Raw genomic sequence first — 27294 nt, forward strand, 5'->3', positions numbered from 1 at the left:
CCCTGTACCTGCACATTTCCTTCTCCCATGATGTGCTTATCTGCTAAGGAATGTCCCTCTCGCTGTACTTTAGGAGTGATGGTGGTGAGCTCTGAAGCTTTGTGTCTCCTGTTGATGTAGTAGCATTAAAGAATAATAAGAAGGATGTTAGGATTTTCTTCCTTAGCATTTCCAGCAGCACATGATCAAGTCTCAGCTTCTCAGTAAAGGTCAGGATTAGAAACTGTAGAACATGGACTTGGGGCACCTTCCTGCAGCCAAGACTCACAGGAGCAAAGCTCAGACCTGAGGATCCCTGTCATGACTGAGAGTAGAACAGCTTTAAAACGATGTCAAAGCTTATTTGACTGTAGCTGATGGCTGTTTCCGAGAGCACTCAATGCCCTGCAGCCATCAGTATTCCCAGAAGCCATAAGCAACTCTTTCACCAAAACCACAGCTCACCTCTTTTGTAGCAGAACTTAAAGGCAATAAAAGACAAAATTTGGCTCTAAATATTTCCACATAAGAGTAGGAGCAAAAGCCAAAGCAAGGGAGTTTCTAAGGGAACTACATGGAAAGCAGCAGCAACTTAGAAGAATGAAGGTGCCCTTCATGCCAGCACCAAGCATCCTGCAGCAGCTTTCCATAGGCAGTGAGGATGCAGACTGGTTCCAGGTAAGCTTGAGACAAGATGGAACCACCTGCAACAAACAGACTGACAAAGCAGTTTAAAAATACCAAAATATTCCATGCAAATGGTTCCAAAAGTTTATTGAATATTTAATTTACAAAAATCATATCCCTATGAGGTGTTCTAGGCAAAATTGGCTAAAATAAACTGCATAGAAAACCCAACCCTATAGTAACGCAAATACAACATGGAAATGAGACCATGAGAAGGAAAAGAAATATATAATCATGACACACACGACATTCATTTTGGATTGTCCCGACCATCCAAGAATTGGTTCAACGTGATGCCTTCTCCCTATTACATTATGCATCTGACCATCTTATACAGGACTTCTAGATTCCCTTGGTCCAAATCTTTGTATTCTTTCTTAGTTACTGCACCAGTTCTGCCATTCCCATTTGGATCAGAAGGTGGAAACAGACACTACATACACTGAACACATGCGCTATTAGATGCAACTTGCTATCTTTGGTAGGGACCCTAAATCTGCAGTGAAGTCACTTTCTAGAAGGACAAGTTTCAGTTTTGGCAAAGAACAGGTTTAATTCTGGTATTCAGTAGAACACTACAGGAAATTTGTGTTGACCACAGGAAAAGTGGAGTTGGCTCTTGTAAGGTTTAATTTATATGGGGTTTAAACCTAATTATTTGTATTAACATTCCTTGACTCAAATATGGTTGCATAAAAAGTCATTACTGCATAGCAGGCTATTGCCTGTAAGAGCAAAGGATGCACTGCACACAGCAATTCCATCCTGCCTTTTTCCCCTGCTTAAAGCAACAAGGCTACTCCTGCAGGTGGTCACACAGATTTGGATGCCAGTTTCCCTCGTTGAGCATCTCAGCACTTGTATAGGAACTTTTCCAAGCCTTCCTGGGAAAGAGGAGGGTGAAACCAAAACACAAAGTGAAGGAATTTGGGGTAACCAGTGCTAGAGTGTTTGCAGCCCTCCTCTGGGATCACAGGAACAGGAGGAGCAGGAACACTAATAATAAAAATCAGTGTAAAAGCCAAGGAACTTCACTTTAAAAGAGAAGGAAAAAGTAACCAGACTGTTTCCTTCCTAACATTAATATTCCATAAATATTGGACAGGTTTTGATTAACTGCCAGTAGCTGCAAATTTCAAGCATTCTCTTTGCTTTGTCAAGCACTATCTGGAAAAGAAAACAATATGCACCTCCTCAGTCCTCCCCACTCCTCCATAGTGGGAAATGCAAATAACCTGCATAGCCATGATCTCCTTAGCTGAAAACATTTAGTGGAAGACTAACTAGACTTAAACACTAAGTAAATCTGCTCACTTATGAGTAAAACATGCACTATTACAACAGACGGCTAGTTGTCCTCCAAAGGCTTTCTATGACAATTGCTAGTTTGGCAGAGAGATGTTTCCAAATGCATGAAAATCATTTTAGAGCCTTAGTGAAGAACATGGTAGTTACAATATATTAGCGATTTCTGTGGCATAAACATCTTAAAAAGCATCAGCAAAGTATTAAATATAAAAGCAATATGTATATACCCCTCCGTCCTCAGAAAAGCATCATGATTTGTAGTGTATTAAGTCAGATTTATTGACTGGGGAATTAAGGCATAACCAGGAGACAGGAGGCTTCATTGTCTCAGCTCCACATAGTTGGCAGGGAACAACCCATAGCGGCCTTTGCAGACCCCCCTCCACCAACCATCGTCGATCATTTCTATGTTGGTGATGATGTCATCTGGGTCAAAGGAGATCTCATCATCACCCGCTGCAGAGAGAGCGGAAGAGGCTCAGTATTCACACAGGGGCAGCTCACGTCCCAACCCACCACTAATCACACCACAGACACCCCTCACCTTCCCCTCTGCCATCAGGCCACCAGGCAATGACTGTCCCCAAAGACACTTCCTCATCCTCTGGCAGGATGGTTCTTACCTACTGCATTTTAAGGGCATTTCTAACTTAGAGCAACAATTCCCACCTAACACACTGAAAACCACTTCACTGTCTTGATCTCTCCCCAAGATCAATCAGGATTTACAGCACCCCTCTCTGCCCAGGGTTTCACTGAGTGCTAACAGTTGGTTTAAAGAGCTTTTGAGAACTCCCACTCTTTCAGAAACAATGGTTAGTAGCTCCCAGAAGTAGCTCAGTGCTATTGCTCAATCACCAAATCTTCACAGCTTTATCTCATGCATTACTACAAGAGTGGGGGTTGGAACTGGATGATCTTAAAGCCCTCTCCAACCCCAACTCTCAAAGGAAAAATCCAGACTTATCTGTGCAGAACAAAGTTTTCAAAGAGGTTAAAACCAAGAGCTTTGCTTACCAGCTTGATAATCATAAAGGGCTATGGCTGTAATCCCAAGTTCATTTTCGTATTCATCATAAGCATTTTCTTCTAGAGAGAGAGATAGGAGAAAAATTAACAGCATGAAGCACACTACCTGTCACCTGTGGTGCTCCTCCTTTAATTCTACTGCCAGCCCCCATAGGAAGGAGGGAACAAATGATGCAGGTTTGAAACGTGCTGATGCTCCTTCTGAAATGGATTTTTTCCCTAAATCACACACAATTAAAGGCTGAAGGAAGTGTTCACAAGTAGGTATTCAATAGGGTATGAAACAGACATGATCAGCCTTATAACACTTTTGTGTGACAGAACAGCCACTGAGCTCAAGGTCACTGAGTAAGAGACTATTTAATACCAGTTAAGTCTGCATGGAGCAGGGGAGAAAGGGGCCTGTTTAAAATTCACAGGTTTGGTACCAGAGCAAGCAGAGTCATTCTTCACACCTCATTTGGTAGCCAGAAGAGGTGAGAAAAACAGGAATTTGAAAGAACCTTTATTCTTCCAGTTTAGATTAGTTTTGGACATCTTTACTCCACTCCATTAAAGGCACAGCGCACATCACATCCGTTTCAGAGTCCAGAAAGTGCTGACAGTGTTGTGCTTGGCAGGCCAGCACACATTTTCTCTCTGTGCTTTCTTCACACACTGCAGAGGGGGGCAATGGTAACCACTTCTGAAGTTCTTTTTGAACTGATACCCTAGGGAGCACCAGAATTACTGCACTGTCATCTCCCAAGTTAAGTCATTTCAACCTTGCTCCAGCTGCAGCTTCATTCCCTAATTAAAGTTTGCTGGTGGAGAATCTAAAGAAGTCTCATCAGACTGAGACTTTAGAGAACTAGGACAGTATCCTGTCAGCAGAATGTTATTAAGTCATTGCACATGGAAGCAATCTTTATCTTTAGAGGTTTAATATCAGAAATAGACACTCTACCTGCTTGGTAATGCTCTCCTGCCCCTGCCACTTCATAGACAGTCTCTGGTTCGTATTCTGCCTCTCGCTTACTCACTGCTTCCTGGTAGTCTGACTCTGCAGCTTTGTAGCTGGGCTCTGGCTCACGTGCAGCTGAATATGTGGTGCTGTTGTAGGCAGGCTCTGCTTCATAGGAAACTGCATCCTGCAGAAGCACAGGTGAGGTTTGTCAAGGGTGTGTAAACAGGTTCCAACACTTAGGATTAAAAAGCAGGTACTGGAAATGATTCTAACCTCATAGACTGGGCTTGAGGGTGCCTTCTGCTCAGCTGGCTGCGTGGCAGGAGATGGTGGTGGAGTTTGTTTTTTGGCTTTAGCTTGTTCCTAAATTGAAGAGAAAGAAAAACTTCATTGCACTTTAATCCCTGATGTCATGGCTCTGAAGAAGAAACAAGCTTCTAGTAAGAAAGATGACAGCCAGCCTATGCTGCAATAAACTGACGCAAACAGGCAGCAGAGAGGGCTGGACTGGCTGGACCATTAGACCTGCCTTAAGGTTTAGTGTTGTTGGACAGTAAAGCCTCAGAAATACAGCAGAGGAGAAAAAAGTGCAGAAACAATCCCTGTGCGGGTACATATGTGCATGTTTAAAAATGCTCTGAGGCACATTTCCATAGGAGCTGCAGGGTTTCTGTGTCCAACATTCATTCTGCTAGGCCTTGTGTCCCATTTTAGCTTAAGTTTAGAGAACTTGAAGTCCGCATGTTCTAATTGTACAACTGATCTATTATCTTTGATGAGAAATGATCCTGCAAGCTCTTGCAGGTCTGCATAACACGTCCAAGGCAAAAGACTGAACAGCTCAGACAAACCCAGGTCCTAAATACTGACAATGAGGGATTCAAACGTTCAGAAAAGTTCTATGCAATAGAAACAAAACCAGTATCACTACTGTATCCTGTAACATGGATCTGAATCAAGCGTTCTCTGGTACTCAGGCTGTTCATGCTGTACCATCCCACCTGTGAGTCAAAGGGCATGTCCACAATCATCATTAGAAAGCCATTCATTAGGAAGCCAGGACCCCATAGCACAAGAAATGCAACAGTGCTTGCATGACTTAGAGGACTTTAAAAAATCAGCTATTTTCTTTTGCCTTTCTTTCTTTACCATAGGGAATAAGAAAACTGTGGATCTAGGGCCCAAGTTTCTTCTTCATTGTAGTAAGAAAGAGAATACACGTTATGAGACACTGTGCACTTCAGTTGTTTCGGTCCATCAAGCTGTAACTCCCCAAAGGACTCTCAGGATAAATTGTGGTCCAGGGATGAAGGGATAGGGCTCTGCTAGAAAACATTTCTTCCTTCCCTCTGTTTGGCACAGCTCAGGAAAAACACAACAAAGAAAGCAAAGTGGGTCTTGAGAACAGAGCCAGCTTTGAAGACAATTCAAAGCCCAGTGCTGTCCTTCATGGAAACAGTTTGGATGCAAACAGTGCTCCCCCCACTTTCAACTCCTGTGCTACAGCACAAAAAGCACCAGCAAAGTGTTTCTTAGAAGTCAAATCTGAGTTTGGGGACAAGCTAAATAGCAGTAATCCATTAACAGTGTCAAGCATGGCAACAGCTCGAGTAATTTGTCCTAGGAAATAGGTCTCTGAAAGCCAGACGACAGCTTAGGATAGGCACAGAATAACTGCCCTGAAACACCTAAAGTGTGTGGTCCCCCTTCAGGCTGGGTTTCTTCCTCACTGAAATGCTCCATGGGAATGAACATCCTGCTTTGTTCCCTAAGGTAGCAGAGGCTGGCTAAACCATGAGGCACCTGTCAATTCAAACCAGCAGCTAAAGAGCTCCCTGAACACCATTGATTGTGTGACATATGTGAAAAGCAAGAGCAAAGGGATCACCAGGAAACAGGGCTCTTGAAGGAACGCAGCCCATATGTACTTTCTCATTGTGGGAGCGTGTATGCCCACACACTTTCTTGAAGTAAGAAAGCTTTCTGTTTCTACAAGGAAGTTCACTTAAGTCAAAGTCCATCCCCACCCTTCACAGTAACTGTGGACAATGTGGCTTACATCCCTCCCCTTTTCCTGCTCAGCTTGTGAGTGAGGGCAGTGCAGCCAGTGCCATCTTAGCTTCTCCTTAAACTCATCCTCCCTCCTTCCCTGCAGTATCACACAATTAAGCATGGAGATGCTCAGGCTGGAAGAACATTATTCATCTGGTTATGGTGGAATTTAAATACCAGTTTTGGGGGAAATATCAATGTGTCCAGGCAACAGAGTTTGATGAAGCACAAGGAAAAGAATCAAGCATAATGGTGTGAATTTAACCCACACTTACAGCAAAAATAACAGTAAAGAAAGTAAGTCATTTCTGAGACAGAACTGGGGGGGGGGAAGACATAACAGTTCAATGACTCATGAGAACCTGTGTTACTACATTTAAACCCTTCTGGAAAACTGTTTCCTCAGCAGGAGGAAAGCTCAATGAAAAAATGAAGCGGGTAACAAAAAAAAGCCTAAATTCACCCAAAATGAATGGCAAGAGAGCTAATGGAGAAGCTAATGGAGAAGCTGAACCTCTTACTCCAGTCAGCCCAGACTGCAAACCCATGCAGTGGAAGGGAATGCTAAGCAGAAAGCCTGGTTACTTACAGTGCCAAAATAGACAGGCCATGCTGGGACAATGAGAGCCAACAGGATGATGCACTGGCACATAGCTGCTACTCATTGTGAAAACACAACTGTGGTGCAATGAAACCACACAGTATTGCAGAATATACTGACAGCCCTACTTGTCGAGACAGAGGGCACATAAAAAGCATGCCCTGGAGACATGGCCATCACACAAAGTACCTCTTTGCATCTTGAGGAACATCAGCCTGCTTGTAGCAAAGGTGCAGAGCAAAAAACAGACATGAAGTACCAAAAAGATGGGTCTGAGGTATCAGAGTTGCCACCTGCCCTAGGAAAGAGACACTTCCATGAAGCAGTAGCCAAGAGGTGAAGCACTGAGTTAAGATAAAGTATCCTGCAACAAAAGAGCTCGTACCACCTGAGACTCGATAATGAGTCCGGTTTTCTACTTCAGAACACTCACTGTAAGACCCAGGTGTTCCAGGATGGACTGGTTATAGGGACTGGTCTTTTGTAGAATCCCCTAGAAACAACCAAATCAAAGCAAGGAAGTAACAGTCCTTGGCTGAGGAATGCTGCCTTATCAACTGCCATCAGCATCCTTAAGGTGACCTGAGAAGCTTCAGAAAGGCTGAGAAGTCCTAAAGACACCAGACACTTGTCTAAGAACAAAGCAGAAGTAGTGATGCTGGAATGGAGCAACTGCCAGGTGAAAATATAAATCTCAGAGAAAATAAATGAAAGAGCAGGGTGAATGAGAAAGCCCATTTCCCCCTGGGCCTGATACTTCTTAGCAAGTCTCAGAAGTAACTGGAAGCAAGAGCAAGAAAAGGATCTCCTGGGTACAGAATAGCCTGATTAACAATGCAATACCTGTGATATCCATCAGCCTGTATCACAGTTCTTCCTTATTTGGAGACCAGTAAAAGTATCTGCTAAATTAAATCCTGCAAAGATAACAGTGCTGCTTGCTGTAAGTTACAAGTCTTAATGCTGTCCATACCCAATGTGCCTACAGAAGAAAGTGAGTGTCAAGAGGAGGGAGATCTGAAGGAGAGGATCTGCACTTTCAAGAGCAATGTGCACCTCAAGGTTGTCTCCAGGTTGTGTCCAAAAAGTTATTTGTTCCCATTTTTCATCACCCCATAGGACAGCCCCCAGAGCTGAGGGACTACAGCTCTTCCATTAGTATTGCAGTCTTGATGGCAAGGACAAGGACTGGAGAGGATGAGGAGTGAAGCAGCACTTTGTGAGGGAAGCAGCTAGGTGCTAGACCTAGATACTGGCAGTGCTGTAATGAAAAGTGGACAATAGTTCAGGAGCAGAGACAGCCTGACAATAGCTAGAAGAGTTAAGGGGCTACCAGCTGAACAGCTACACCAGAAGGAGGTGGTGACACATGCTGATAGCATTTTGCTGTGGTTCTGAGTGAGCAAGTGGTGAAGCATTCGACTGTTCTCATCTGAAAAGCTCCCAGAACAACTGCACAGACTGGATGCATTCCGGCTTTACTGCTCTGAGGAGAGGGGAACCAAGAGATTCTCCTCAAGGCAAAGGATCAGCTTTTCTCTGTGTGCTGGAGGATGGTGCCAAGAGTGACACAGGGCAGTCCCAAGTTGACTAAGGCTCAGAGTAGCACCCCTGAGCAAGCCTGATGACCTTATCCAGTAGAAAAGACTGAATTCTCAACTCCAGCTCTCTCCTCCTCTCCTAGCTTTAAGATGCTGTGTTAAAGGTGTAACAGGACAGTAACAAAACCCAATGGTTAGGGTAAGGTATTAAAATTTCACCAAATCCACAGGGATGAAAGGCAGCATTAGAAGAAATTACTGATATACAAAGATGAACCCCCATTCATCTTGTGATACATGCATGCAGTGAGCATATGGCTTCAAGATGTACTGTGTGAGCTTAAGGCAGAAGAGGTGATAAGCTGAAAATAAAAAAAACCAAAGCAGCTGTCACTTTAGATGGAGAGACTTGATTTATCCTATAAAGCTAGAATGTCCCAGATAAGTTTCAGATCAGAGCTAGGTTACCAGAATCCTACCATGCATTTAGTTCTTGCTACTTGTAAAACAAACTATTTACATAAAGTCTAAACTTGTGATGAATTAGACCATACTGATGGAATGGGATGAACACCAGAACCTTGACATTCAAAGCAGCATCCCACTAAGAGGAAGTATCTGCCACATCTGAGAAACCAGTCATTGGGTCTGTCCCATTTGTGGTCAGGCAAAGGACCAAACGGGTCTGAGAAACCATCTGACAGTCTTTCCTGGATTCCAGACGTCTTATGGAGGATGTTGAGACAAATTCATATGCAAGAAGATGTATCAGTGGGGCCTGCAGTAGGTGGGCTACACTGGGTCTAACAATGAAAGATACTTTAGGTGGAAAATAAAAACAAAGGAGGAGAAAGAAAGAGATAAGAAAGAAGGAAATGGGAAAACTCCCCCACAGCCAACCAGAAAGAGCAATGACAAGAGTCCCAGACAAGCACTCTCCTCGGAAGGGTCTCTTCAGCATAGCAAGTGGCAATGAAGATGTTGATGAGGCATCTTCTTGAGTACTATGTGCTTTCAATAAGGACCTGCTCAATCTCCCTACTGGTTATTCCTGCTTGGAACACTAGTAGCACTAGTTGTAGCATCCTACTTTGGTATCAGTGTTTTAATCAGTTTCAATGCACATGTATGGCTAAGAAGCATTTATTCAGAATTTAAAGGACTGTCTCCTTTTATGTCCTATGCTTACTCTTCTCTAGTATAAACAAATGTATGTAGAACAAGAAAAGAAGAAGGGAAAAAGAGGGACTACTCTTAATGCCAGCATCAATTGCTTCCCATTCCCTGCCATAATATCGATGTTTACTAGTATGAGGCAATGAGATCAGAGTAACAGCACGGGACTGCAAGGGAAACTGCCACAGAGGCTCTGGACAAACACTGCTGCAGCAGCTTGTGGGAAAGGTCACACAGCTGCAGACAGAGGCCTTCAGGATTACTGATAAGGCACCTCAGGCGTTGTGGAACAAATGGACACAAAGGGTGAGTTACTATTAACAAACAAATCCTCCCATCTCAGCAGTGGAGTTTCACCAAATATGCAAATCCTATAAAGCAGCTGAGATGCAGGTTCTGACTAAGCATTTCCTGCAATTATTTTGCTTCTGGTAACACAAAAATCACAAAGCTTTTAACCATGCCAATGCTGAACTAAGATTCTTAATTCCCAAACTAAGATTCAGTTAACACTTGGAAGGTTATTTCCTCTAATCTCATCACATGTGCTATACCAATGGGTGATACCACCTCCATCTTCCACAATACAGGCTCCAAAAAACTAGCATTACCAACCAGAACCATGGTATTAAACTACTTGAACAAGCACTCTCATAGGACCACGTCTCTTCCCCTTATGAGCTCCTCTGTGTCCATGGGAATCTGGTATTACCAAAAGGCACAGCAGGAAAAGGTCAGGCTGCAAATGCTAGTGGTCAAGATGAGCTTACATATTTTGGGATAGGCCTAGTAAAAATATACATACTATTAAGTGTTCCTCTATCACCCTAGCTGATGTCTGGTATACATATGGTGCATGCTGATAGATGGCTGGAGTAGCAAACAAGTAAAGCACAGGTACAAACACAGGAAAAACACAGAACTTTAAGGTCTGGCTGGAAAAAACAAAGTATCTTTCCTTAAAAGATTCTTTTTTCTCCCAGCATTGCATTGAAACACACAAAACACGCTGCTCAAATGGGATTTGAATCCTACTGACCTCCAGTTTCCTTCGAGCCTCTTCCTGTTCTTGTTTTTCTCTAGCCATTCTTTGGGCTCTCTCAGCTTCTGCCTTCCTTCGGTCTTCCTGCTCTTTTTCCTTGGCTAGGTTTTCAAAGTTAGCTCGGATGCTGCTTGTTTTGTTAGCAACTGTAACATTAAATGAAAGTCAAATGTTAAGGTTCTGAATAAAGATAGCCTGGAATGAGCTTTTCGTACAGATTTCTGCTAGGATTGAACATGTTTCTGCTTTTATGCTCTCTGAGCTCACAGCCCATTTGGGAAAGTCCTTTTATCTCTCTTCTATCCATGTGATATTCCAGGCTTTTGAACATTATTAACTCCAAAGAAAGGATTTAGGGCCACTGTCTTACCAGCTTCTATTGGCTTGGTCTTCTGATAAGTTGATGCTGGTTTCTCAATATCTTCAAAAGTTGCTGCATTCTATCAGTAAGGAGAGAAAGAATACATTAAAACACACAAATTCATAAAGACATTCAGACAGCTTCAATCTGTGACATTTTATTGTTATATTGCCCCTGGTTTTCAGAACACAGCTTCAATCTGTGACATTTTATTGTGATATTGCCCCTGGTTTTCAGAACACCGAAATAAAATCAGGAAGAATCAAAACTTGACAAATGGAATAACCCTTTCTGCAAATTGAACTACAGAAGAATTAATCTCCAGGGGCAGGTTTAAACATATTCAAATCCTATTAATTAGAAAACAAATGTAGCTTATGAACAGGTGACTCATCAAAACTGAGTCAATGTCCTAAGCATTTATTGTGTAGCTGTTGCTGTTCTAATCTACATTGTGCAGGATTTTCATCAAGGTAAAACCATCTAGTCTCCATAAAGAAGCAGATATTGTTAAAACAACATTGTGTTTGAGAACAGTGTCAAAACAGGAGAGGTTTTTAAATGAATGGCCTTGAGTCCTGAAGGCACAAATAAGATCCTACAGACTGTCAAACTCCGCTACTTTCTCACTTTAAATGTCCTACATAAAGCTGAGAGTAAACTTATTCAGTAGATAAATCTCAGTAAGGACTTCTTCATGGACAGGCAGAAGGGGAATATCAGCTGCCCTTTACTGTTACAGAATACTAAACCAGAATACCCTAAAGAGAAAGTTCCTGATAATCAAAGTGGGCAAAGTTGGTAGGTAAAAGACACCTATTTTAAGCAGTTCACTAGAAGGATATCCTCAAGATATAAGGCATCAGCTACGTGTTAGAAGACACGACTGAAATTGTGGAATTAATGGATTTTCTCTCATTTCATATAAATTTTACTATTTTTTTAATTTCCATGCTTCAATTTTCACTACTTATCTATATACACTACACCTCTGTACACACAGACGTGTGTATAAACTGGCATCAGTGTTGTCTGTATAAACTGGCTTTTTAAAGATTCTGAAAAGCACAGAACTCTACTATTAGACTGGAGAAGTATCCAGAAATTGTGAGCTGAACACTACAAATCTAACCAGACTATACTGCATCCCCACAGACTATTTGTCATGGCTCTTTTAAGCAACTTACCTTATCCATCCGATCTTTCTGTACTCCATACTTTCCACCAAATCCCTTTGCATAATCTAAAATCAGGATAAAAGGGTTAGAGCAAGGACTTTGTTACCCCTCCCATCTTTCTGCCAAATGCAAATAGCCATTTCAAATGCAAATAAATAGCCATTTCAGCTGCATGCAGAGGTACAGTGACAGCCGCCAAAGAAAATGCAACCTGGTTTTAGATGCAGAAAGGATACACAAGAGCCTTCAGGTACACCAGCAGATGACAGATTGTGGGCCACATGCATTCTCTGAGTAAACATTAAGCTGAGGATTGATAAGGTATCAAGCAAGGAATAAGGGATGAGCCCTTCTAATGCATCACTTCTGTAACACAGCCTTTCACAGCACCAATTCTTAGCCCTCTGCAGTTATATAACCTAAGCAATTCTGCATTGCCCAAAGGAGCGCTATCCAGTCTTCGGTGACCACAGAGGTGGTGTTTTTTTTTCTCTTTAACATGGTAAATTCTATGAATGACAGGCAAATATAATAAATTTCTCATTCTAGTGGATTCAGTTGTGATACCCAACTGATGGATGTTAAAGTAATCGGTAATAACTCCTGCTCTACACATGGAAAGGGGCAATTCCACAAGACAGCACGAGCCTGCAGCAACTCACAACCACAGAAATGGGGTGGCCATGCTATCCATACCACCCTTGAGCTGCACACTCTTCTGCTCACTTGATGCTAACTCCAGCACTTGTAAGACTCCAAAATCAGTGGCATTAAAAACAAAAACAAGTGCCCCAAAAATAGCTTTCTGCTCTTTGTAGGGAGTTAGTACTGAGAGAAACATCTGATGAGCATCAGCACTAGCACAACAGATGCAGAAAGAGTGTGTGGCTGGAAAAACACCTTCCTGGTGGCAGTGAGCTGTAGGAATGTGCCCTTAGACTCTGTAGATGCACAGGCTTTCCTATACATCCCTAAATATAATTACTCCTTCTCCTCTTAGCCCCAAAACCACTTGAGTCCCCTAGCCAGCTATTTTAGCATATTTACTTGGGCTCTGCTAAGGCACATCTGATGGTGTATTTGTGTGCTACAGCACAGGAAAATACTGACTATCAGAATGAACATCCTCATTTTCTTCAGCTTGGTATGTATTTTCAGCCAGAATAAATGTACTAAACTTACATTTTCCTGATCCAGACTTCTCACTTTAAGATAACGGAAAACCAGGAATTCATGGTTTGTACCCCAACTATTTCACAATGAATAAAGAGAGCATGAATAAAGAGCATTTGCTCACCCAAGAACCACAAACATTCCCTCTTTCTTTTAACGACTACAATCATTTTAAAATGCTCTTGCTGTAACTCATTGCTTGTTATTGGTTACATCCATGGCCCTTAGCTGAATATTTTCCCCACCAATTTTTAAAGGCAAAACCTCATATTTACTCTAAAACTGGTCAGCGTGATGCCATGAACATCATGATACTACTAATGTTATTATTGCATTGTATATATAGCTATTAAATAAATGCATATTATAGAGCTTTTAACTAAACATTGGCTATCTCTTTCCTGAAAACAGGCTTGCTTTATGTAACACTGTAAGAGTGAAACGGAAGAACGTTGCCAGATCATGTGGGAATAGAAGCGCAAGAAAGTGGCTGCACATTACTAGCACCAATCTACTCAGAGAACTATTTAGGACTGTGTAAGAAGTGGCTGCACTGTTAAGAGAGTAACAAGTGAAAACGGTGCCTTGTTGAGATTCATGCTTGGCTAGTTTCTCCTTGTAATCAAACCCCAGAGCAGATGGGTCCTGCCTTTCTGTCTGTACACCAAATTTCCCTCCGAAGCCACTCTTATAGTCTGAAAAAGCCACATGACACTCAAAGTTTTGCAGTATTTTCAATTATCAATCATTCTGAATGGTGAAAACATCATCTCAATATACTTTTGTAAGAGGAAATTCAAAAGAAGCTTCCACTTGAGATTAGGAAGAGGTCAACATGATTTATCAGACCCTAGCCAGAACACCATTCTGAAGTCACAGAATAAAGCACTTCTTCACATTTTTCATAGATACTGCATAATGCACTTGTATTTAATCAACATTACAAACACAAATACACACACATAACATGTTCACCAGAACGAAACAACATACAAAAGGATACAAGAGACTAAAATGTGTGGTTATCATCAGTGTGCTTAGTATTTGTACACTAGAGATCTGACTTTTAAAGAGATGTCAAGATAGGGCAGAGAGGCTATCCTCCAGATATTCCTGCACAGCATTGTCTAACAGAAGAGGAACAATCCTGCTTCTGCACAGCTTGAGCTAAGAGTTATGACTATTCCCAAATGCTGCCTTAGAAGAGCCATTATAATATATGGTATAAAATGAAGGCACAAAAAGAGAGGAGGCCTTCAGGCAATCCTTCTGGAATGAATCCGAAGATCACTTTTTATTTCTTTAACTGAAAAACAAACCAATTTATTTTGTTTCTTTAAGTTAAGGGTGGTGATAGGCAGAGGGCTGGGGAGCAACTTCTGCTCTGGGTACCTGTATTCCATAGGAATAGGTACCTCAACTGGCAATGAGAAAGGACATTAGATATTAGATTACCCCTGCACAAAACCAGGGGTACATATAACAGAAACCAGAAAAGGAAGATTAGTTGTACAAAGAAATTGTTAATGTGTGGTTTGAACAACTCCACTGAAAAAGTTAAAAACAATCCAGGCTACCTGCAAACTCATAAAGCTTCTCCAGTGAGAATTTATTACTGAAGTGATAAATCTGGAGAAGTCAGAGCTTCTGGGGGACTCAGATGCGTTAAACCTGCTTTGCAGACACCAGTACACCCAATACACAGCAACCATTCAAACATAGAAGAAGGAGACCCGTGTCAGCTACTGTAAGGCTGTGGCCAAAGATACCCCAGGAGGAGGATTCACACAGGGAAGAGAAATGTCAAAATGAGGGAAGTCAGAAAGAAAGGCAAGGAATTGTGAACTGATATACCTATCTGGGATTCGTGCAGCTGCACTTTCTCCTGGTGATCCCAGCCAAGTGCACATTTGTCTTGTCTGTCTGTCTGCACACCAAACTTGCCTCCAAACCCCTTTACATAATCTGTATGCATGAAGTTTCAGAAAACATTATTGCAGTTTATGACTGTAAAGAGTATTTCATAAAAAACAACACAGTAAAATGTTCTGGGGTAAGTTGCCCTGTCATTAATGATAGTGTATTTCCCTTTTTCCCCTCCCTGCTACACTGTCAGCAGAGGCATAGGATACCCATTCAGTAACTCTGGGATCACGGAGCAAGGAAGCACCACAAATCCAGTGCAGGTTATAGCACGCAGACTCGGTAATATTTAAAGAGTCTGATGCATCTCCTACCTAAAGCCACACGTAGAGCACAGATACAGAAATAATGAAGGACTTGATACCTCCTCTGAATACCACAGATCTGTGCAATTACACATTTATTTCAATAACAACCCTATAGACATGAAGTCCTTTGGAAATGTGCTTGTGAAACACACAGGGACAGTTTACAATGCCTTCCTTTTCATTTAAGGGGAACAAAAATCTGCATAGACAAAGGGCAAACACACATTTACCACAAAAAAAACCCACCCTAACCAAAATATTTATCCCAAGTTTAAAAGGCTGCTTGATTTGAACTAGCATTTTGAAATAAAATAATAATAGACTTTGTGATTCATGTTTTATCTGTTTTGCCTTGATATTTAAAGCCAACAGTACTTTTGTCCACTTTGTCCTTGTCAACACCATATTTACCACCAAAGCCCTTGGAATAATCTAGAGATAACAGTGAATAATTTTGTTTGTAAGTGTTCAATAACAAAGCATTATCTTGAAAAACTGTGATAATCAGACCTGCTAACATTACACCCTGTATTAAATGAAGAAGTGACATCCCTGTTTAATCTTGATTCCAGACATTTAAGTCATAAATACTTCTGAATTCTTTAACTCTTCAGGATGGCACATAAAGCAGCAGCATGTGGAGCTCAACTGCTGGGCAATATCAGCAATTCTGCTATTTGATTCCTTGATACAATTCTTTAGACACTGAGCAAAGTGAACGTCAAAACCAATGTCAGTAACAGCCTGGATGCTCCTACACAAACATCCCCTTGTACTCTTTGGCATTTTAGAGTGTAAATGCTTCTTTGAGATAAAAAGAGATGGCAAAAGTGTCACAATTTTTCAATTAAATGGTCAATTTTTGATCAGACCTGCCTGGCAACCTGAGTAGCAACACAATAATAACTCTAAATCTGATAAACGCTTCCAAAGTAAGAGCAGTTGGCTCATCACTTAAAAGCAGTCAAATCCTGTGGTTTAGGTTTCTTTTTTAGAAGTCAAAGTTTTCAGCAATATCAATTTTATTCAGTGTTAACTTTCAGCAGGGTATAAGTACAACAGATGTAAAAATTCCTAGTATTTTACAACACTGCCTTATCATGACTGCCTCCTACATCAGAGGATGAGCCCACTACTACATGTGTAGACTCACCCTTCTGTGGTTTATGCTTTACCCTGTAATCAAACCCCACTGCACTCTTGTCCACTCTGTCAGCCTGTACTCCATATTTTGCATGAAAACCACTTGAGCAGTCTACACTGAGAGTATTATGAAGCTTTTAATGGAACCATCACAGCAATTGAGGGGGAAAAAGGTCTTTCAAAATGAAATATTGCTCTTTAGCACGCAAAATAAAGTTTAAACACAGAAAATAAGATGGCCAACAGCCCTATAGTTTATGATGGTTCCTCTTAAATGTACTCCTTATTTCCAACAGGGTGCAATACACTAAAGAACAACTCCCAGTCTTCCTAAAATGATCCTTACTTCCTTGATCCTCACTTGTGTAAGACAAATAAGACTCATGATGACAATCATGATGATGCTATTTCCTTGTCTCAAAACCTCAACAACTCAGGAAACAGTTTTGAAACTCAGTTTTTCATCTTGTTTTTCTCCCAACCCCCTCAACATTTGATTCATTGAGAACATTACTAAACAACTGCCTCACTAAACTATCCCAAACAGTAGAAGAGTAGAGGTCTATTCTACTATTTATAAAATGCATGTGTCTACAGAGATGACCACCTCACCACTTTACCTCTTTGGGAGGCATGCTTCTCGGTTTTGCCCTGATATTCAAATCCAACAGCTGACTGGAAGAGAAATAAAATTGCATGACAAAGAGTTAGATACTAGTAGAAAAACTGCATGCACTTAAGTGAGCACAGCACAGGAAGCTCCTGTGTCTTTCCATCCTGCTCTGACCTCCTTGTTCAGGGGCATAAATATCTACTTATCTTCAGGCCATATTCATTTGTATGATCATTTAGTAGATTTTCCTTTCAACTCATCTCAATTTCCCAGTAGGGCCTTCCTCTATCTTGCTTTAAACAGTTATTTATCTCCATAAAAGCCAGTGTTAGTTTACTATAGGAATAGGTATTCTACTATACCTATTTACTATAGGTATAGGAATTTTTCAGCTGTACATATAAAATGAGAAACTTAACTACTGTGAGTAGCTGTATATGAAATGGAATTGCTTACCTGGTCAACTCTGTCAGTTTGCACCCCAAACTTGCCACCAAACCCTTTCACCAAATCCACTTGGGAGCAATGCTTAGAGAGTTTGGCTTGATATTCGTGTCCAACAGCTGACTGAAAACAAATGGAAAGTTCAGAAACAGCCAGCAGTTCTACACAGTTCTGCATGGAAAACACTGCACCATGTAACCTGAGGACAAGCTTTGTTACAAATACACATCACTGCCAGTGTTCTTGTTGAAACTAACTTCCCTGGAAATGGCTACTCTCTTGAGAGGTCTTTGAGACCATCAGCATGCTACCAATACAGCCCAGGCAATGAAGTGTCAAGAAACAGCCTGACAGCAGTGAGTGTATTTCATGTAAAGACTGCTTTACATTATGCATTTTTACTTCAAAAGCACAGGAATGATAAACAAGAAAGATACAGACAGAATCCTGATGGTGTTCATGCAGAATCTGAAGTAAGGATTAGTCCCAGATAGTAGATTGTAACCAAATACAACTACAGGTAGGTTTTCCACTGACATTCTTTTAAGGAAGGGCTCTGATCATAAATCAAATTTAGGCATCTTCTCTGTATACATTCTCTTCACATGCAAAATGGCATCTCAACATGAAGTGGTACTTCCATGTTAAGGCAGAGCTCCCCATGCCAAAGGCATCCCAGCACCACAATCTTCAGTTTGAGCCTGTACCTGGAACTCAAGCTGAACACAGCAAGCTGAGGCACAGTTACATCACACTGTGACTGGCTTCAGGTAAGACACAGGGATGTGTAATTACACACCTGCAAGTACATCCAGATAGCATCTGCTAGTGTTACTTTAATCTAGTGCTAGGACACCCCTGTAGAGCCTGGGATTGATGGTAGAGCCAAGCACCTTGAGGGGTGCATAACAGCAAAAATGCTTTTTCTTGTCCAGTGCCAAAACTGCGTTCTGGTCAGAGCAACTTGCACTTTGTCACTTCAACATTTGAGTCTCAAATACATATAATTACTGTCAAGAGGCAGAAAGAGAAGACTCTAACTTGCCACACACAGCTGTGATCAGATGGAGAGGCTGCACCCTATGACAATCACCTCTCATGACTCAACACCACCACCCGCCCCATTCAAGGCAGTCAGCATCTGCAGCAGGGAGCCGTCCAAGCAGCTGCCCCAAGTTCTGACCTTTGAGGAATGAGAAACTGTCTTCTGCCAGCACCAGACAGCTGGACCAAGGTGAATTCATTTGAGGACACAAGGTGTCTAGTAAGTAACTTGCCTTTTACAGTATTTACAGTGAACATTCCCAGCACTCAGGAAAACAAAACATTACCACACATAATGGGTGAAGTAATTGCCAAGTAAGAGAACAAGGATGACAATAACAGGACACTACCTTAGCTTACAAGCAATATAAAAGCTCCTTTATTTTCCTGACTGAACCAGTCATACTCTTGTTCATTTTGCAGGTGTTCTGTAGCAGAATAACTGTTAAATGTCACGGAAAAGGCTCCTGTTTCCCATTACATTTATGAAAGACACAAAGCTCTGAAAATTCTGGGGTTTATGTGACCTCTCTTTTGCTGTATCAGTTGAGGTGGGTGAGGTTTAAGCATGTTGTTTTCTTTATGTGGTACCAGAACTTTGAATTTCATCAAATACCAACCATTACCACAAACCCCTTTTTAGAAAAGACACGTAAACTATTTTTCTCAGAAATCTGTATTTCAGAGCAATTTGCCCTCAGAATTCCTCAGTACAATACCATGCTATATTTTAAATCAGCTATAGAGGTCTGCCATATAGAATGATGTAACTGTTCATTTTAAGTCAGTACGAAGTTTTTGTCCTAAATACAGCAAAAACCTGTACCATGACAATGCTGCAGTTACATTCATTGACTTATGTGAGTCAAGCCTTAACACCAGCACACCCGCACAGAGGAACAGGTACCTGTGAAGGAGAGACCTCAATGAGGAGGTTTTAGAATTGCAGCTATAAGGAAGAAAGCTTTATTAAAATCATAATTTATGAACATCTCGTGCCACCAGTATCAGTCAGGAGAGGGATAAAGTGCTGATGCTAGGAGCTACACAGGACTAATGATTGAATGTGCTCAGCAATTCCTTTCCCAGATTCAAAGGTTAGGGTAGCCTCTTTCACTGAGAATTATATTGCAATTTACTCCAGAATATGGGAATCCAGCAAAAACTTAAAGCTGCCAAATTACTACAAACCCAGAAAGTAAATAAAGTAAGAAAATCATATCATTCTTGTTCAGGAAACAGTTTGGCTCTTATTTTAAGAGTACCTGAAAGAAACTAGCCAGAAGTTGGTGTGCCTAACTATCACATGGTTAATAGAATTACCTTAAGAATTATCATTTCTTCTGTTAATAGAGTGTAAGTTCAAATGCCATCAAGTCCTTATGTAAAATGTTACCATCAATGACTTTTAAAACACAATGATTAGTTGTCACTGTTGACAATGTACCACTGCTGCCCACCCTTTTCTTCATTCTCTGGCACAGAACTGAAACTAAACTGGATTTATTCATGCATTAAGTACTTTGCTAATTTAAAACTATACATTTAGAAACTTGAATCTTGGCTCCAGGGGAATCCACTCAGGACATAAGCATGCAGACTTGCTCTAAAGACAGAGCAAGCATCAAACAAAAATGTGGGTACCTTGTGCATCCCAGAACTTCTGATCATCCATATACGCCTAATTTGCCACCTGAAATACTTGTTCCTGATGCTTCAAGTGCTTTAGTTCAGTTATTTATGTAAGAGTGCCTTGATATATCTGGGAAACAGAACATGACGGCCTGACAGAACTGGGTAGTAGTGGTTACAAGTGTCCTTGATAGAGCACTGTATGAGTGCTGCTTCTGCCATCAAAATGAGCCACCACTGCCTATAGCTTATGCCATGATCTCAGCTCCTGCATCTCTGAAGCTAGCAATGTTGGAACAATTTTGCACCTTCACCAAGTTTACCTCACATATGTAGTTGTGCTGGCCACAGGCAAAGTGAGGCAAGACTTACAACATATACCCAGGGAAGCATTCATAATACTTACTTTATCCATGCGATCTTGTTCAACACCAAATTTCCCTCCATAGCCATGGGAAGCTTTTGGTCCTGTTTCAAGCTCCTTCTCTTTGAGGTTCTGGTGTTCTTGGAATACATTCTCTCTCAGCTCATGAATACTTTAAAGACAGATAATTAAGCAGGGAGTTTTACTATGAAAGTTTCAGAAGAAAACTTCAAAAGCATGCAAAATAAAAAGATGATAAAAATATCATCTTAACTAAAGTTGGACAACTTGTATTTTTCAAGCCCTTCTTGCTTTATCAGCACACAAAACACTTCATGATATTCTGTGCAACAGAATTTATTCTTGGAATCATAGAATAGTTTGGATTGGAAAGCACCTTAAGATCATCCAGTTCCAACTCCCTTGCCATGGGCAGGGACACCTCACCCTAGACAAGGTTGCCTTTTTGGACAGTTTTTCTACTGCAAAACATTGGGTTTAAGATAGAAGGGTATTTTGCTATTTGAACAACCAACTACTTAGAATTCCTGTGTGCCTGAAACACGTTTTCTTCTAATCTAATTCAAATTCTTTCCAACACTTTTTATTTAGATGGCAACTTTTCAGAATAGGAATCATCTCTTATCAGACAGTCCCTATGGTAACAGGACTCTGATTCTAACTAAGTATTTTGGACACAACTGTAATATAAAAGGACAGAAGGAGACATGATGCACCCAGATGTTCCACTGCAACATGCAGGAGTTGAACTTATAATAGCACAGGCTACATATGAGAAGAAGCAGCCAAGGTAGTAAACTGCACCTTTAAACACTTCCCACCAGTTTAAAGCTTCCTCAGGTGGAATTTGGCCACTAAGCATCCCCACTGTACCCCAAGAAGGGCGGAATAACATCGATCCCTGAAGTAACCCACTTAGTTCAGTCACTTCCCCTTCGCAACACCGATGACATTTATTCTTAGCTTTATAGCATGCGTGTTGCTGCCCCAGAAAGACACAAGCAAACCCAAAATGAACGTCACAACCACAGATTTCCTAAAACTGCTTTAAAGCTGAGTCTCAGACACTTTGCATAAGAAGCACAAGACTCAGAAGATGGATCATTTCTGTCTCACACAGCCCTCCCTGACGCACTCATTTGCTTTTCTGCCAGAGGGCTCCGTTTGTCACTCTGCCAGAATTTTTATGAGTTTGATAGCAGTTTTCTCAACAAAACCTAAGAATTAAGGGACCAAATGTACCCTGAAAGTACCAAACTGGAGCTGCTCACATCACCCAACAGAAACCTCTCTCCTGGCACTATTGGCTCTGGCCCCAAACCAGGACAAAGAACCCTTCCAGACACAAAGAGGCAGGAAAAATAACAATCCAGTTACAAAGAAAGACTTAAGAGTCCTTACACCAAATTCCTGATCTTCATTTCAGATCTGAAGACACTAATACATTTGAAAGACCAGCAATCTGGCAAATAAATCTTCTACAGAGAGTCTTGTTTAATTATGAAGATACAAGTAACTGAGAACATGAGTTGATTAAAAGTCACCTGGGATTGTGACTATTAATAAATTGAAAAAGAGAGCTGCCTTACTTGATGTGCTCTTGATGGCCGGATCCTTTCACAGTTTTAGCCCCCCAGCGCTGTTCTTTCTCACTCACATCGTTCTGCAAAAGACACACATAAAGAAGAGTTAAAACCCCAAAGACACTGCTAAATTATCTGCATTTGAGAGTTCACAACAAAAGCCTTCAACAGTCAGAGACATCAGAAGAGTTAGAAGAGAAGCTACTACCACCCTCACTTCTCTTCTGCCATAAGCCCCATGCTTTGTCCCCTGTTGAAATGGACAGCAGACATTCAAGCCCAAGAGGCTACTGCTTCTTGATGCAAACCTCTTCCATAGAGACTCCCCTGCAGTACCCAGGCAAGACAAGGCAGTTTTAATAACCCACAAACATAAAACGCTAATTTTGTCTTTAGGCATATGTTCTTATTAGTTTAGTTGGCTGAGATATAGCCCCCACCCTGCAGAACTCCTCTTTAATACATCACGTTATGCACTTCTGCTGAATGAATCAGTAACATTCAAAAGCCATACCACAAAATCAGGATCCGTCTCCCAGTCATCAGTTCCGTCAACCTGGTTGATACAAACAGCGAGGCCTGCAGTAGCCTTCCACATCTGCAACACCATCAGAACAAGCTCTGTCACGCTCCAGTCACATGTCAACCCTGTTTACATCACGTATAAGCTGATAGAGAGGCAATCCAAACTTCTCAATGAAGGATGTTATTTAAACACACAAACAAGCTACTTTTGCAGTGAAAGACCACTGGGTCTCAAGCTGGTTTAAAAACCCCTTTTAGTTTTCCTACTGCAAAAAGCTTAGGAGCAATCACTGACAGGATTTCAAAGAGAACAAGGAAGTCTTTCCTCACTCAAATTAATATGTATCTTCATTCACTGCACTGAAAGATTCCTCTTCAAACAGCTCTTCAAACCAACATCCACTTCCAAAGACTGCTGCTAATTCTAGGCCCTATGCATATATTTAAAGTGTAGGAATTGGCTTTTTTCCCCAGCCATTAGCAATGATAAGCATGATATTGTTCATTAGGCAGCATAGCCTACATTATCTTACATTATACCTACCCAAACTCATTGCATAATGAGTTTTAGCATTATGAAAGAAATCCAGAGAACTGTGAGAATTTGCATGCAACCTAGACATTAGTCCACCTGCCTGGAACAACCAAGTTACTGTGTTTATCAGATAATCCCTCGTGAAACACGTACACAACCTCAGCATCTTATCTGACTCTCAGGAGAAATAGAGGGTGAGTGCTGGAGCACTGACAGCAAGAAGCAATTGTAACAAGGGAAGAAATAACATCTAGAAGCAATTCCAGTCTTTTTTACCAAGCTAATTAATAACCTTGAACATCTCACTTTCTGGAAACCTTATCCCCTGTGAAGTATCAAGTTGGACACTTTCAGTTAACGCTTTTGTGACTAGTGAGCAGAAAAGATGATCTGCCAAGAGCTAGTGCTGTATTTTATGGCCTTTATTCTAGGTAAGCCAAAAACAACTGAACTCTAAAAAGCTTTCTGTTTATCCAGCTTTTCAGACACACAAGTTAGAGGAAGGATTTATCTTTTCTGATTACTATTCCACTACAGTTCTTTAACATACCATCATTCTGTCTGCTTACCCTTCTCTCTCTAATTAAAAAGATTATTGTGGATTATTTCATTCATAATATATGGATAATCCAATAGGTAGAATGAAATCTCTCTTTTCAATGCATAGCTAATAATACATAGATAAAGTGCACAGACAAAAATAAAGCAGCCTGACAGAATGAGCTGATGAGCCACTTGTAAGGGGCATTTTAGGACTGGTAACAAGAATGAGAGCAATTGATGGTCAAACACCAAGGTAGCAAGTGACAGAGTAGCCTGGAAGGAGGGTGTAAGAGTAGAGCAGATGATGTCCTGATAAACTTGTAATGCATTTCCCCTTATGCTTCTTCAGGTCTCCCATCTCCAAATTCCTATGGAAATGAAAGTATTAACCTTTGTTACATTAGTTGATATTCTGAAAACTTGTGAGATTGCAAGTTTGTAATACAAATCTTTAGAACACTGGCATTTTACCATTCTCCTCAGAATATTCTGTCTAAAGCCTTCTCATCATATCTCAGGCTCTCTTACCCTTTAGTGTGCCACACGGCCTTCACTAAATCAAATCCCTCACAAAACTAAAGCGCTGGAAAGCAGAACCAAACCAGCTCAACAATGAAACTCAACGTGGGGTGCAAGTTCTACCTCTGTAACCAAACCTAGGAGGGATGGTTTGTATCCTTCCCCCTGTGCTCCACCATGCTGCACGCTCTACAATTCGTTTAGAAGTGATGTTCAGGTGACAAGAGCTGAAGCACAGGTGTGCATGGTTACTCTATATTTGGCATAAAAGACAACCTGGTTCATGCATTTACCTGATTGTTTAAGTTTGCTTTACACATTCAGCTGCGTTCAAGCATTCAAAAGAACAAAAGCTCCATCTTTTAGATCTAGAAATCCAGATTTCTTTGCTTCCCCCTCACACTCTCACAAACAATAAAGAAAGGATTTCACATGCATACCTTTACAGAATCCAGAATCCACCATGTTTCTCCCCTAAATTATGCACATGAACGCCAACATCTTTCCACACCTCAACCCTGCATTCTCATTACTGATGTTAATTACAAAAGGGAGCTAAGCAGCTTAGTAACAAGGAATCCCAGTCAGGACCTCTCTGATTGCTGGTGGGGAGCTAACAGGAATAAGCCTGGTTTCTGCAGCAGCTCACTATTCCAAAGCAACATGGGGAGAAATATGATCTCTTTCTGAGTCACTGACTCACATGGTCATATTTCTGAAGGAAAAGGAAAACACTACGGCTCAAAGTCAGACTAAATATACGCTTTGAGGTTATCTGGCCAGCTCTGCCCCTCACCACTGTTATGACTAACCACCACCCTACCCAGCCCCTTCACCTCGGGAGCTCCGCTCTTCCCCAGGGCCTACAACAAACTCCTGAAGGAACAAAGGGAAATGCCAACGCTTTTAAACCCAGGCATAGCACTGCAGGCCAAGAGAAACCAGCAGCAAAGGCTCCATGGGGCACCTCGCTGTTATCCTGGACCCTTGGCTGCCATTCCCCTTGGACACAGAGGGAGCCTGCCCTCCTTTCCGAGGGCGCAATAACCTCAGACCCGACTTTCGCTGGCCATGGCGTAGCTTCTCCCCCTCACCAAGCCCCCTAAGCCCTCAGCAGACAGCTTTATCCTCTTTCAAAGGGGGATGTGTTATCTCTGAGCAGCTTCATGGAGTTTAAAACAACAAAAGCGCAGTCACCTACCCCCGGCTCGGCCTTTCCTCCTCCGCCGCCTCACAGCCCCTCAGCTCCCCTCAGGACTGCCGGGCCGCACCCCCCCCAGCACCAACCCCACCCTGTCCGCCTCAGCCCTCTCCCGGCCCAACGAAGCCTCCCCGCCGGGTTCCCCGTCGCTCCGCACCCCCAGCACAAGCGGGTGTGCGGGTACAGCCCGGGGCCTCCCCGCTCCACCGGCGGCACAGGAGCCGGGGACCCCCGCGGCCCATCCCCGCCGCGCTTACGCTGCCGCCCGGTGCCACCTCCTCCTGCGGCCGCTGCTGCCCTGGCTCCCAGCTGGTGCTCCCCAGGCTGGCGGCGGCTGCTGCAATTTCCGCTTCTCCCGAGCTCCCACTTCCTCTTCCCGCACACGTTGGGGCGGCTCCAGGTGGGATCCGGACCCGCCCCGGCCTCCCTGTAACACCGCCCCGAGGGGGCCGCTGGGCGGGCGGGGGAGCGGCAGCAGCTACGGCACGGATGAGGGACACAGATGGGAAACGAGAGGGGAATATATATATATTTATATATATATATATAAATGCTTATAATACATATATATATTTATATATATTGTATATTACATTTGTAATGTATAATATCTATAATGTATCTTCTCCCTAGGTTTTAAAAGCCCTTTGTGCAAGCACTACCCCATCAAAAAATGCACCGTCAGGACTCTAAAAATGGCTAGAGCAGATTGAGCACAGCTTGAAACGGGCTTTTTTTGGCTTTCTCTTCTTAAATATTAATACTTACTTTTGCACCGTCATTGCAACTGCAGCATCTTGAGATTTGGATCTGTCAGTGAACAAAAGATTCACATATGACCGTTCCTGGGCTATCGAAATGAAACATGGCAAGAAAGAGAAGCAAACAGGTCTTCAAACGCAGCTGTAACGCTTCAGGAGGGGTTCTCCCACTGTTTTATTCCCAGGGAAAGAGACCCCAAAGCCTGACATTCCTCGTGAAAAACATTACAAGTAAATACACAAATTCAAACAGTAATAATGGGTAAGAAACCCAGGCAAACAGTTCTATCAGTTTTGGAGAGAGGAATACAACTCACTAGTAGTTCCCATTCTTGGTGGGACAGCTGCCTCCAGACCCCTAAAGCCAAGTGGAGTCAGGTCACAGTGTAAATAGGCTCAATTATTGTATTTTTCTGCATTAAGGATAAATTGAGTATGGCACATATAAAGGGTAAGAGTAAACTTAATTCTGCTAGAGGAGAATGCAGGGTCAGAGAAACTCATTCCTTTTGCCATTATTTCTGATACTGGGGAGTCTTCCCCTGTCCTGATTACAGGAAGAAACACCAACCACATTTGTGTCACCTCTCGTCCATGCCATATAAACCCACAAAATGCTGCTACTTACATGAGACTAAACTGCCTTTTTGGCAAAAATGACTTCAAAAATGAACTTGGTAAGATATACAGCCTTAAGGGTAAGCAGTGCACCTAAAGCACAACCATGAAAATGGCATGACCAGGAAGTGAAAATTCATGTCCTTTTTAAAGGCAAAGCAACTCTTTAGTTTCAAGGAAAAGATCGCTCTCAAACATAACTGTGGGTCAGTTCTTATTTACCTGAAAATTAATGCGAGTTTAAGGCCAGTTTAGGTCTACCCAGTTCCAAGCTCACGTTCTGCTTTGAACTACTTCCCATGATCTCTGCTCTGAGTTTTGGCACGATAACACACTACTGTCCATGAAACACTGCAACAGCATCAAGCTTGAAAGATGAATAAGTTATAACATCTGTTTTGAGATTCCCCTGCCCTCTGAACACGCAAAAAATCACAAGTTTAA

At 41.9% G+C, this 27294-nt stretch overlaps 1 protein-coding gene across 2 annotated transcripts; it reads right to left on the reverse strand.

Annotated features, from left to right (window-relative positions):
• Positions 1-727: 727 nt before the first annotated feature.
• On the reverse strand, positions 728-25870 carry CTTN (cortactin). Of its 2 annotated transcripts, XM_034061719.1 has the most exons (15): positions 25729-25870; positions 22663-22746; positions 22155-22228; positions 20587-20716; positions 17517-17627; positions 17068-17122; positions 14928-15038; positions 13658-13768; positions 11910-11965; positions 10732-10801; positions 10359-10507; positions 4223-4312; positions 3950-4133; positions 2992-3063; positions 728-2430 (listed from the first exon to the last, which is right to left on the reverse strand). In XM_034061719.1, exons 2-15 carry the CDS (start codon positions 22744-22746, stop codon positions 2294-2296), a joined length of 1434 nt encoding a protein of 477 aa, XP_033917610.1. In that variant the 5' UTR covers positions 25729-25870; the 3' UTR covers positions 728-2293. The 2 variants fall into 2 exon arrangements, with proteins under 2 accessions (XP_033917610.1, XP_033917611.1); XM_034061720.1 differs by lacking the exon at positions 13658-13768.
• Between the last annotated feature and the right edge of the window lie 1424 nt (positions 25871-27294).

The sequence above is a fragment of the Melopsittacus undulatus genome, chromosome 4 (genome assembly GCF_012275295.1).
Source record: "Melopsittacus undulatus isolate bMelUnd1 chromosome 4, bMelUnd1.mat.Z, whole genome shotgun sequence".
NCBI classification, from domain to species: Eukaryota; Metazoa; Chordata; class Aves; order Psittaciformes; family Psittaculidae; genus Melopsittacus; species Melopsittacus undulatus.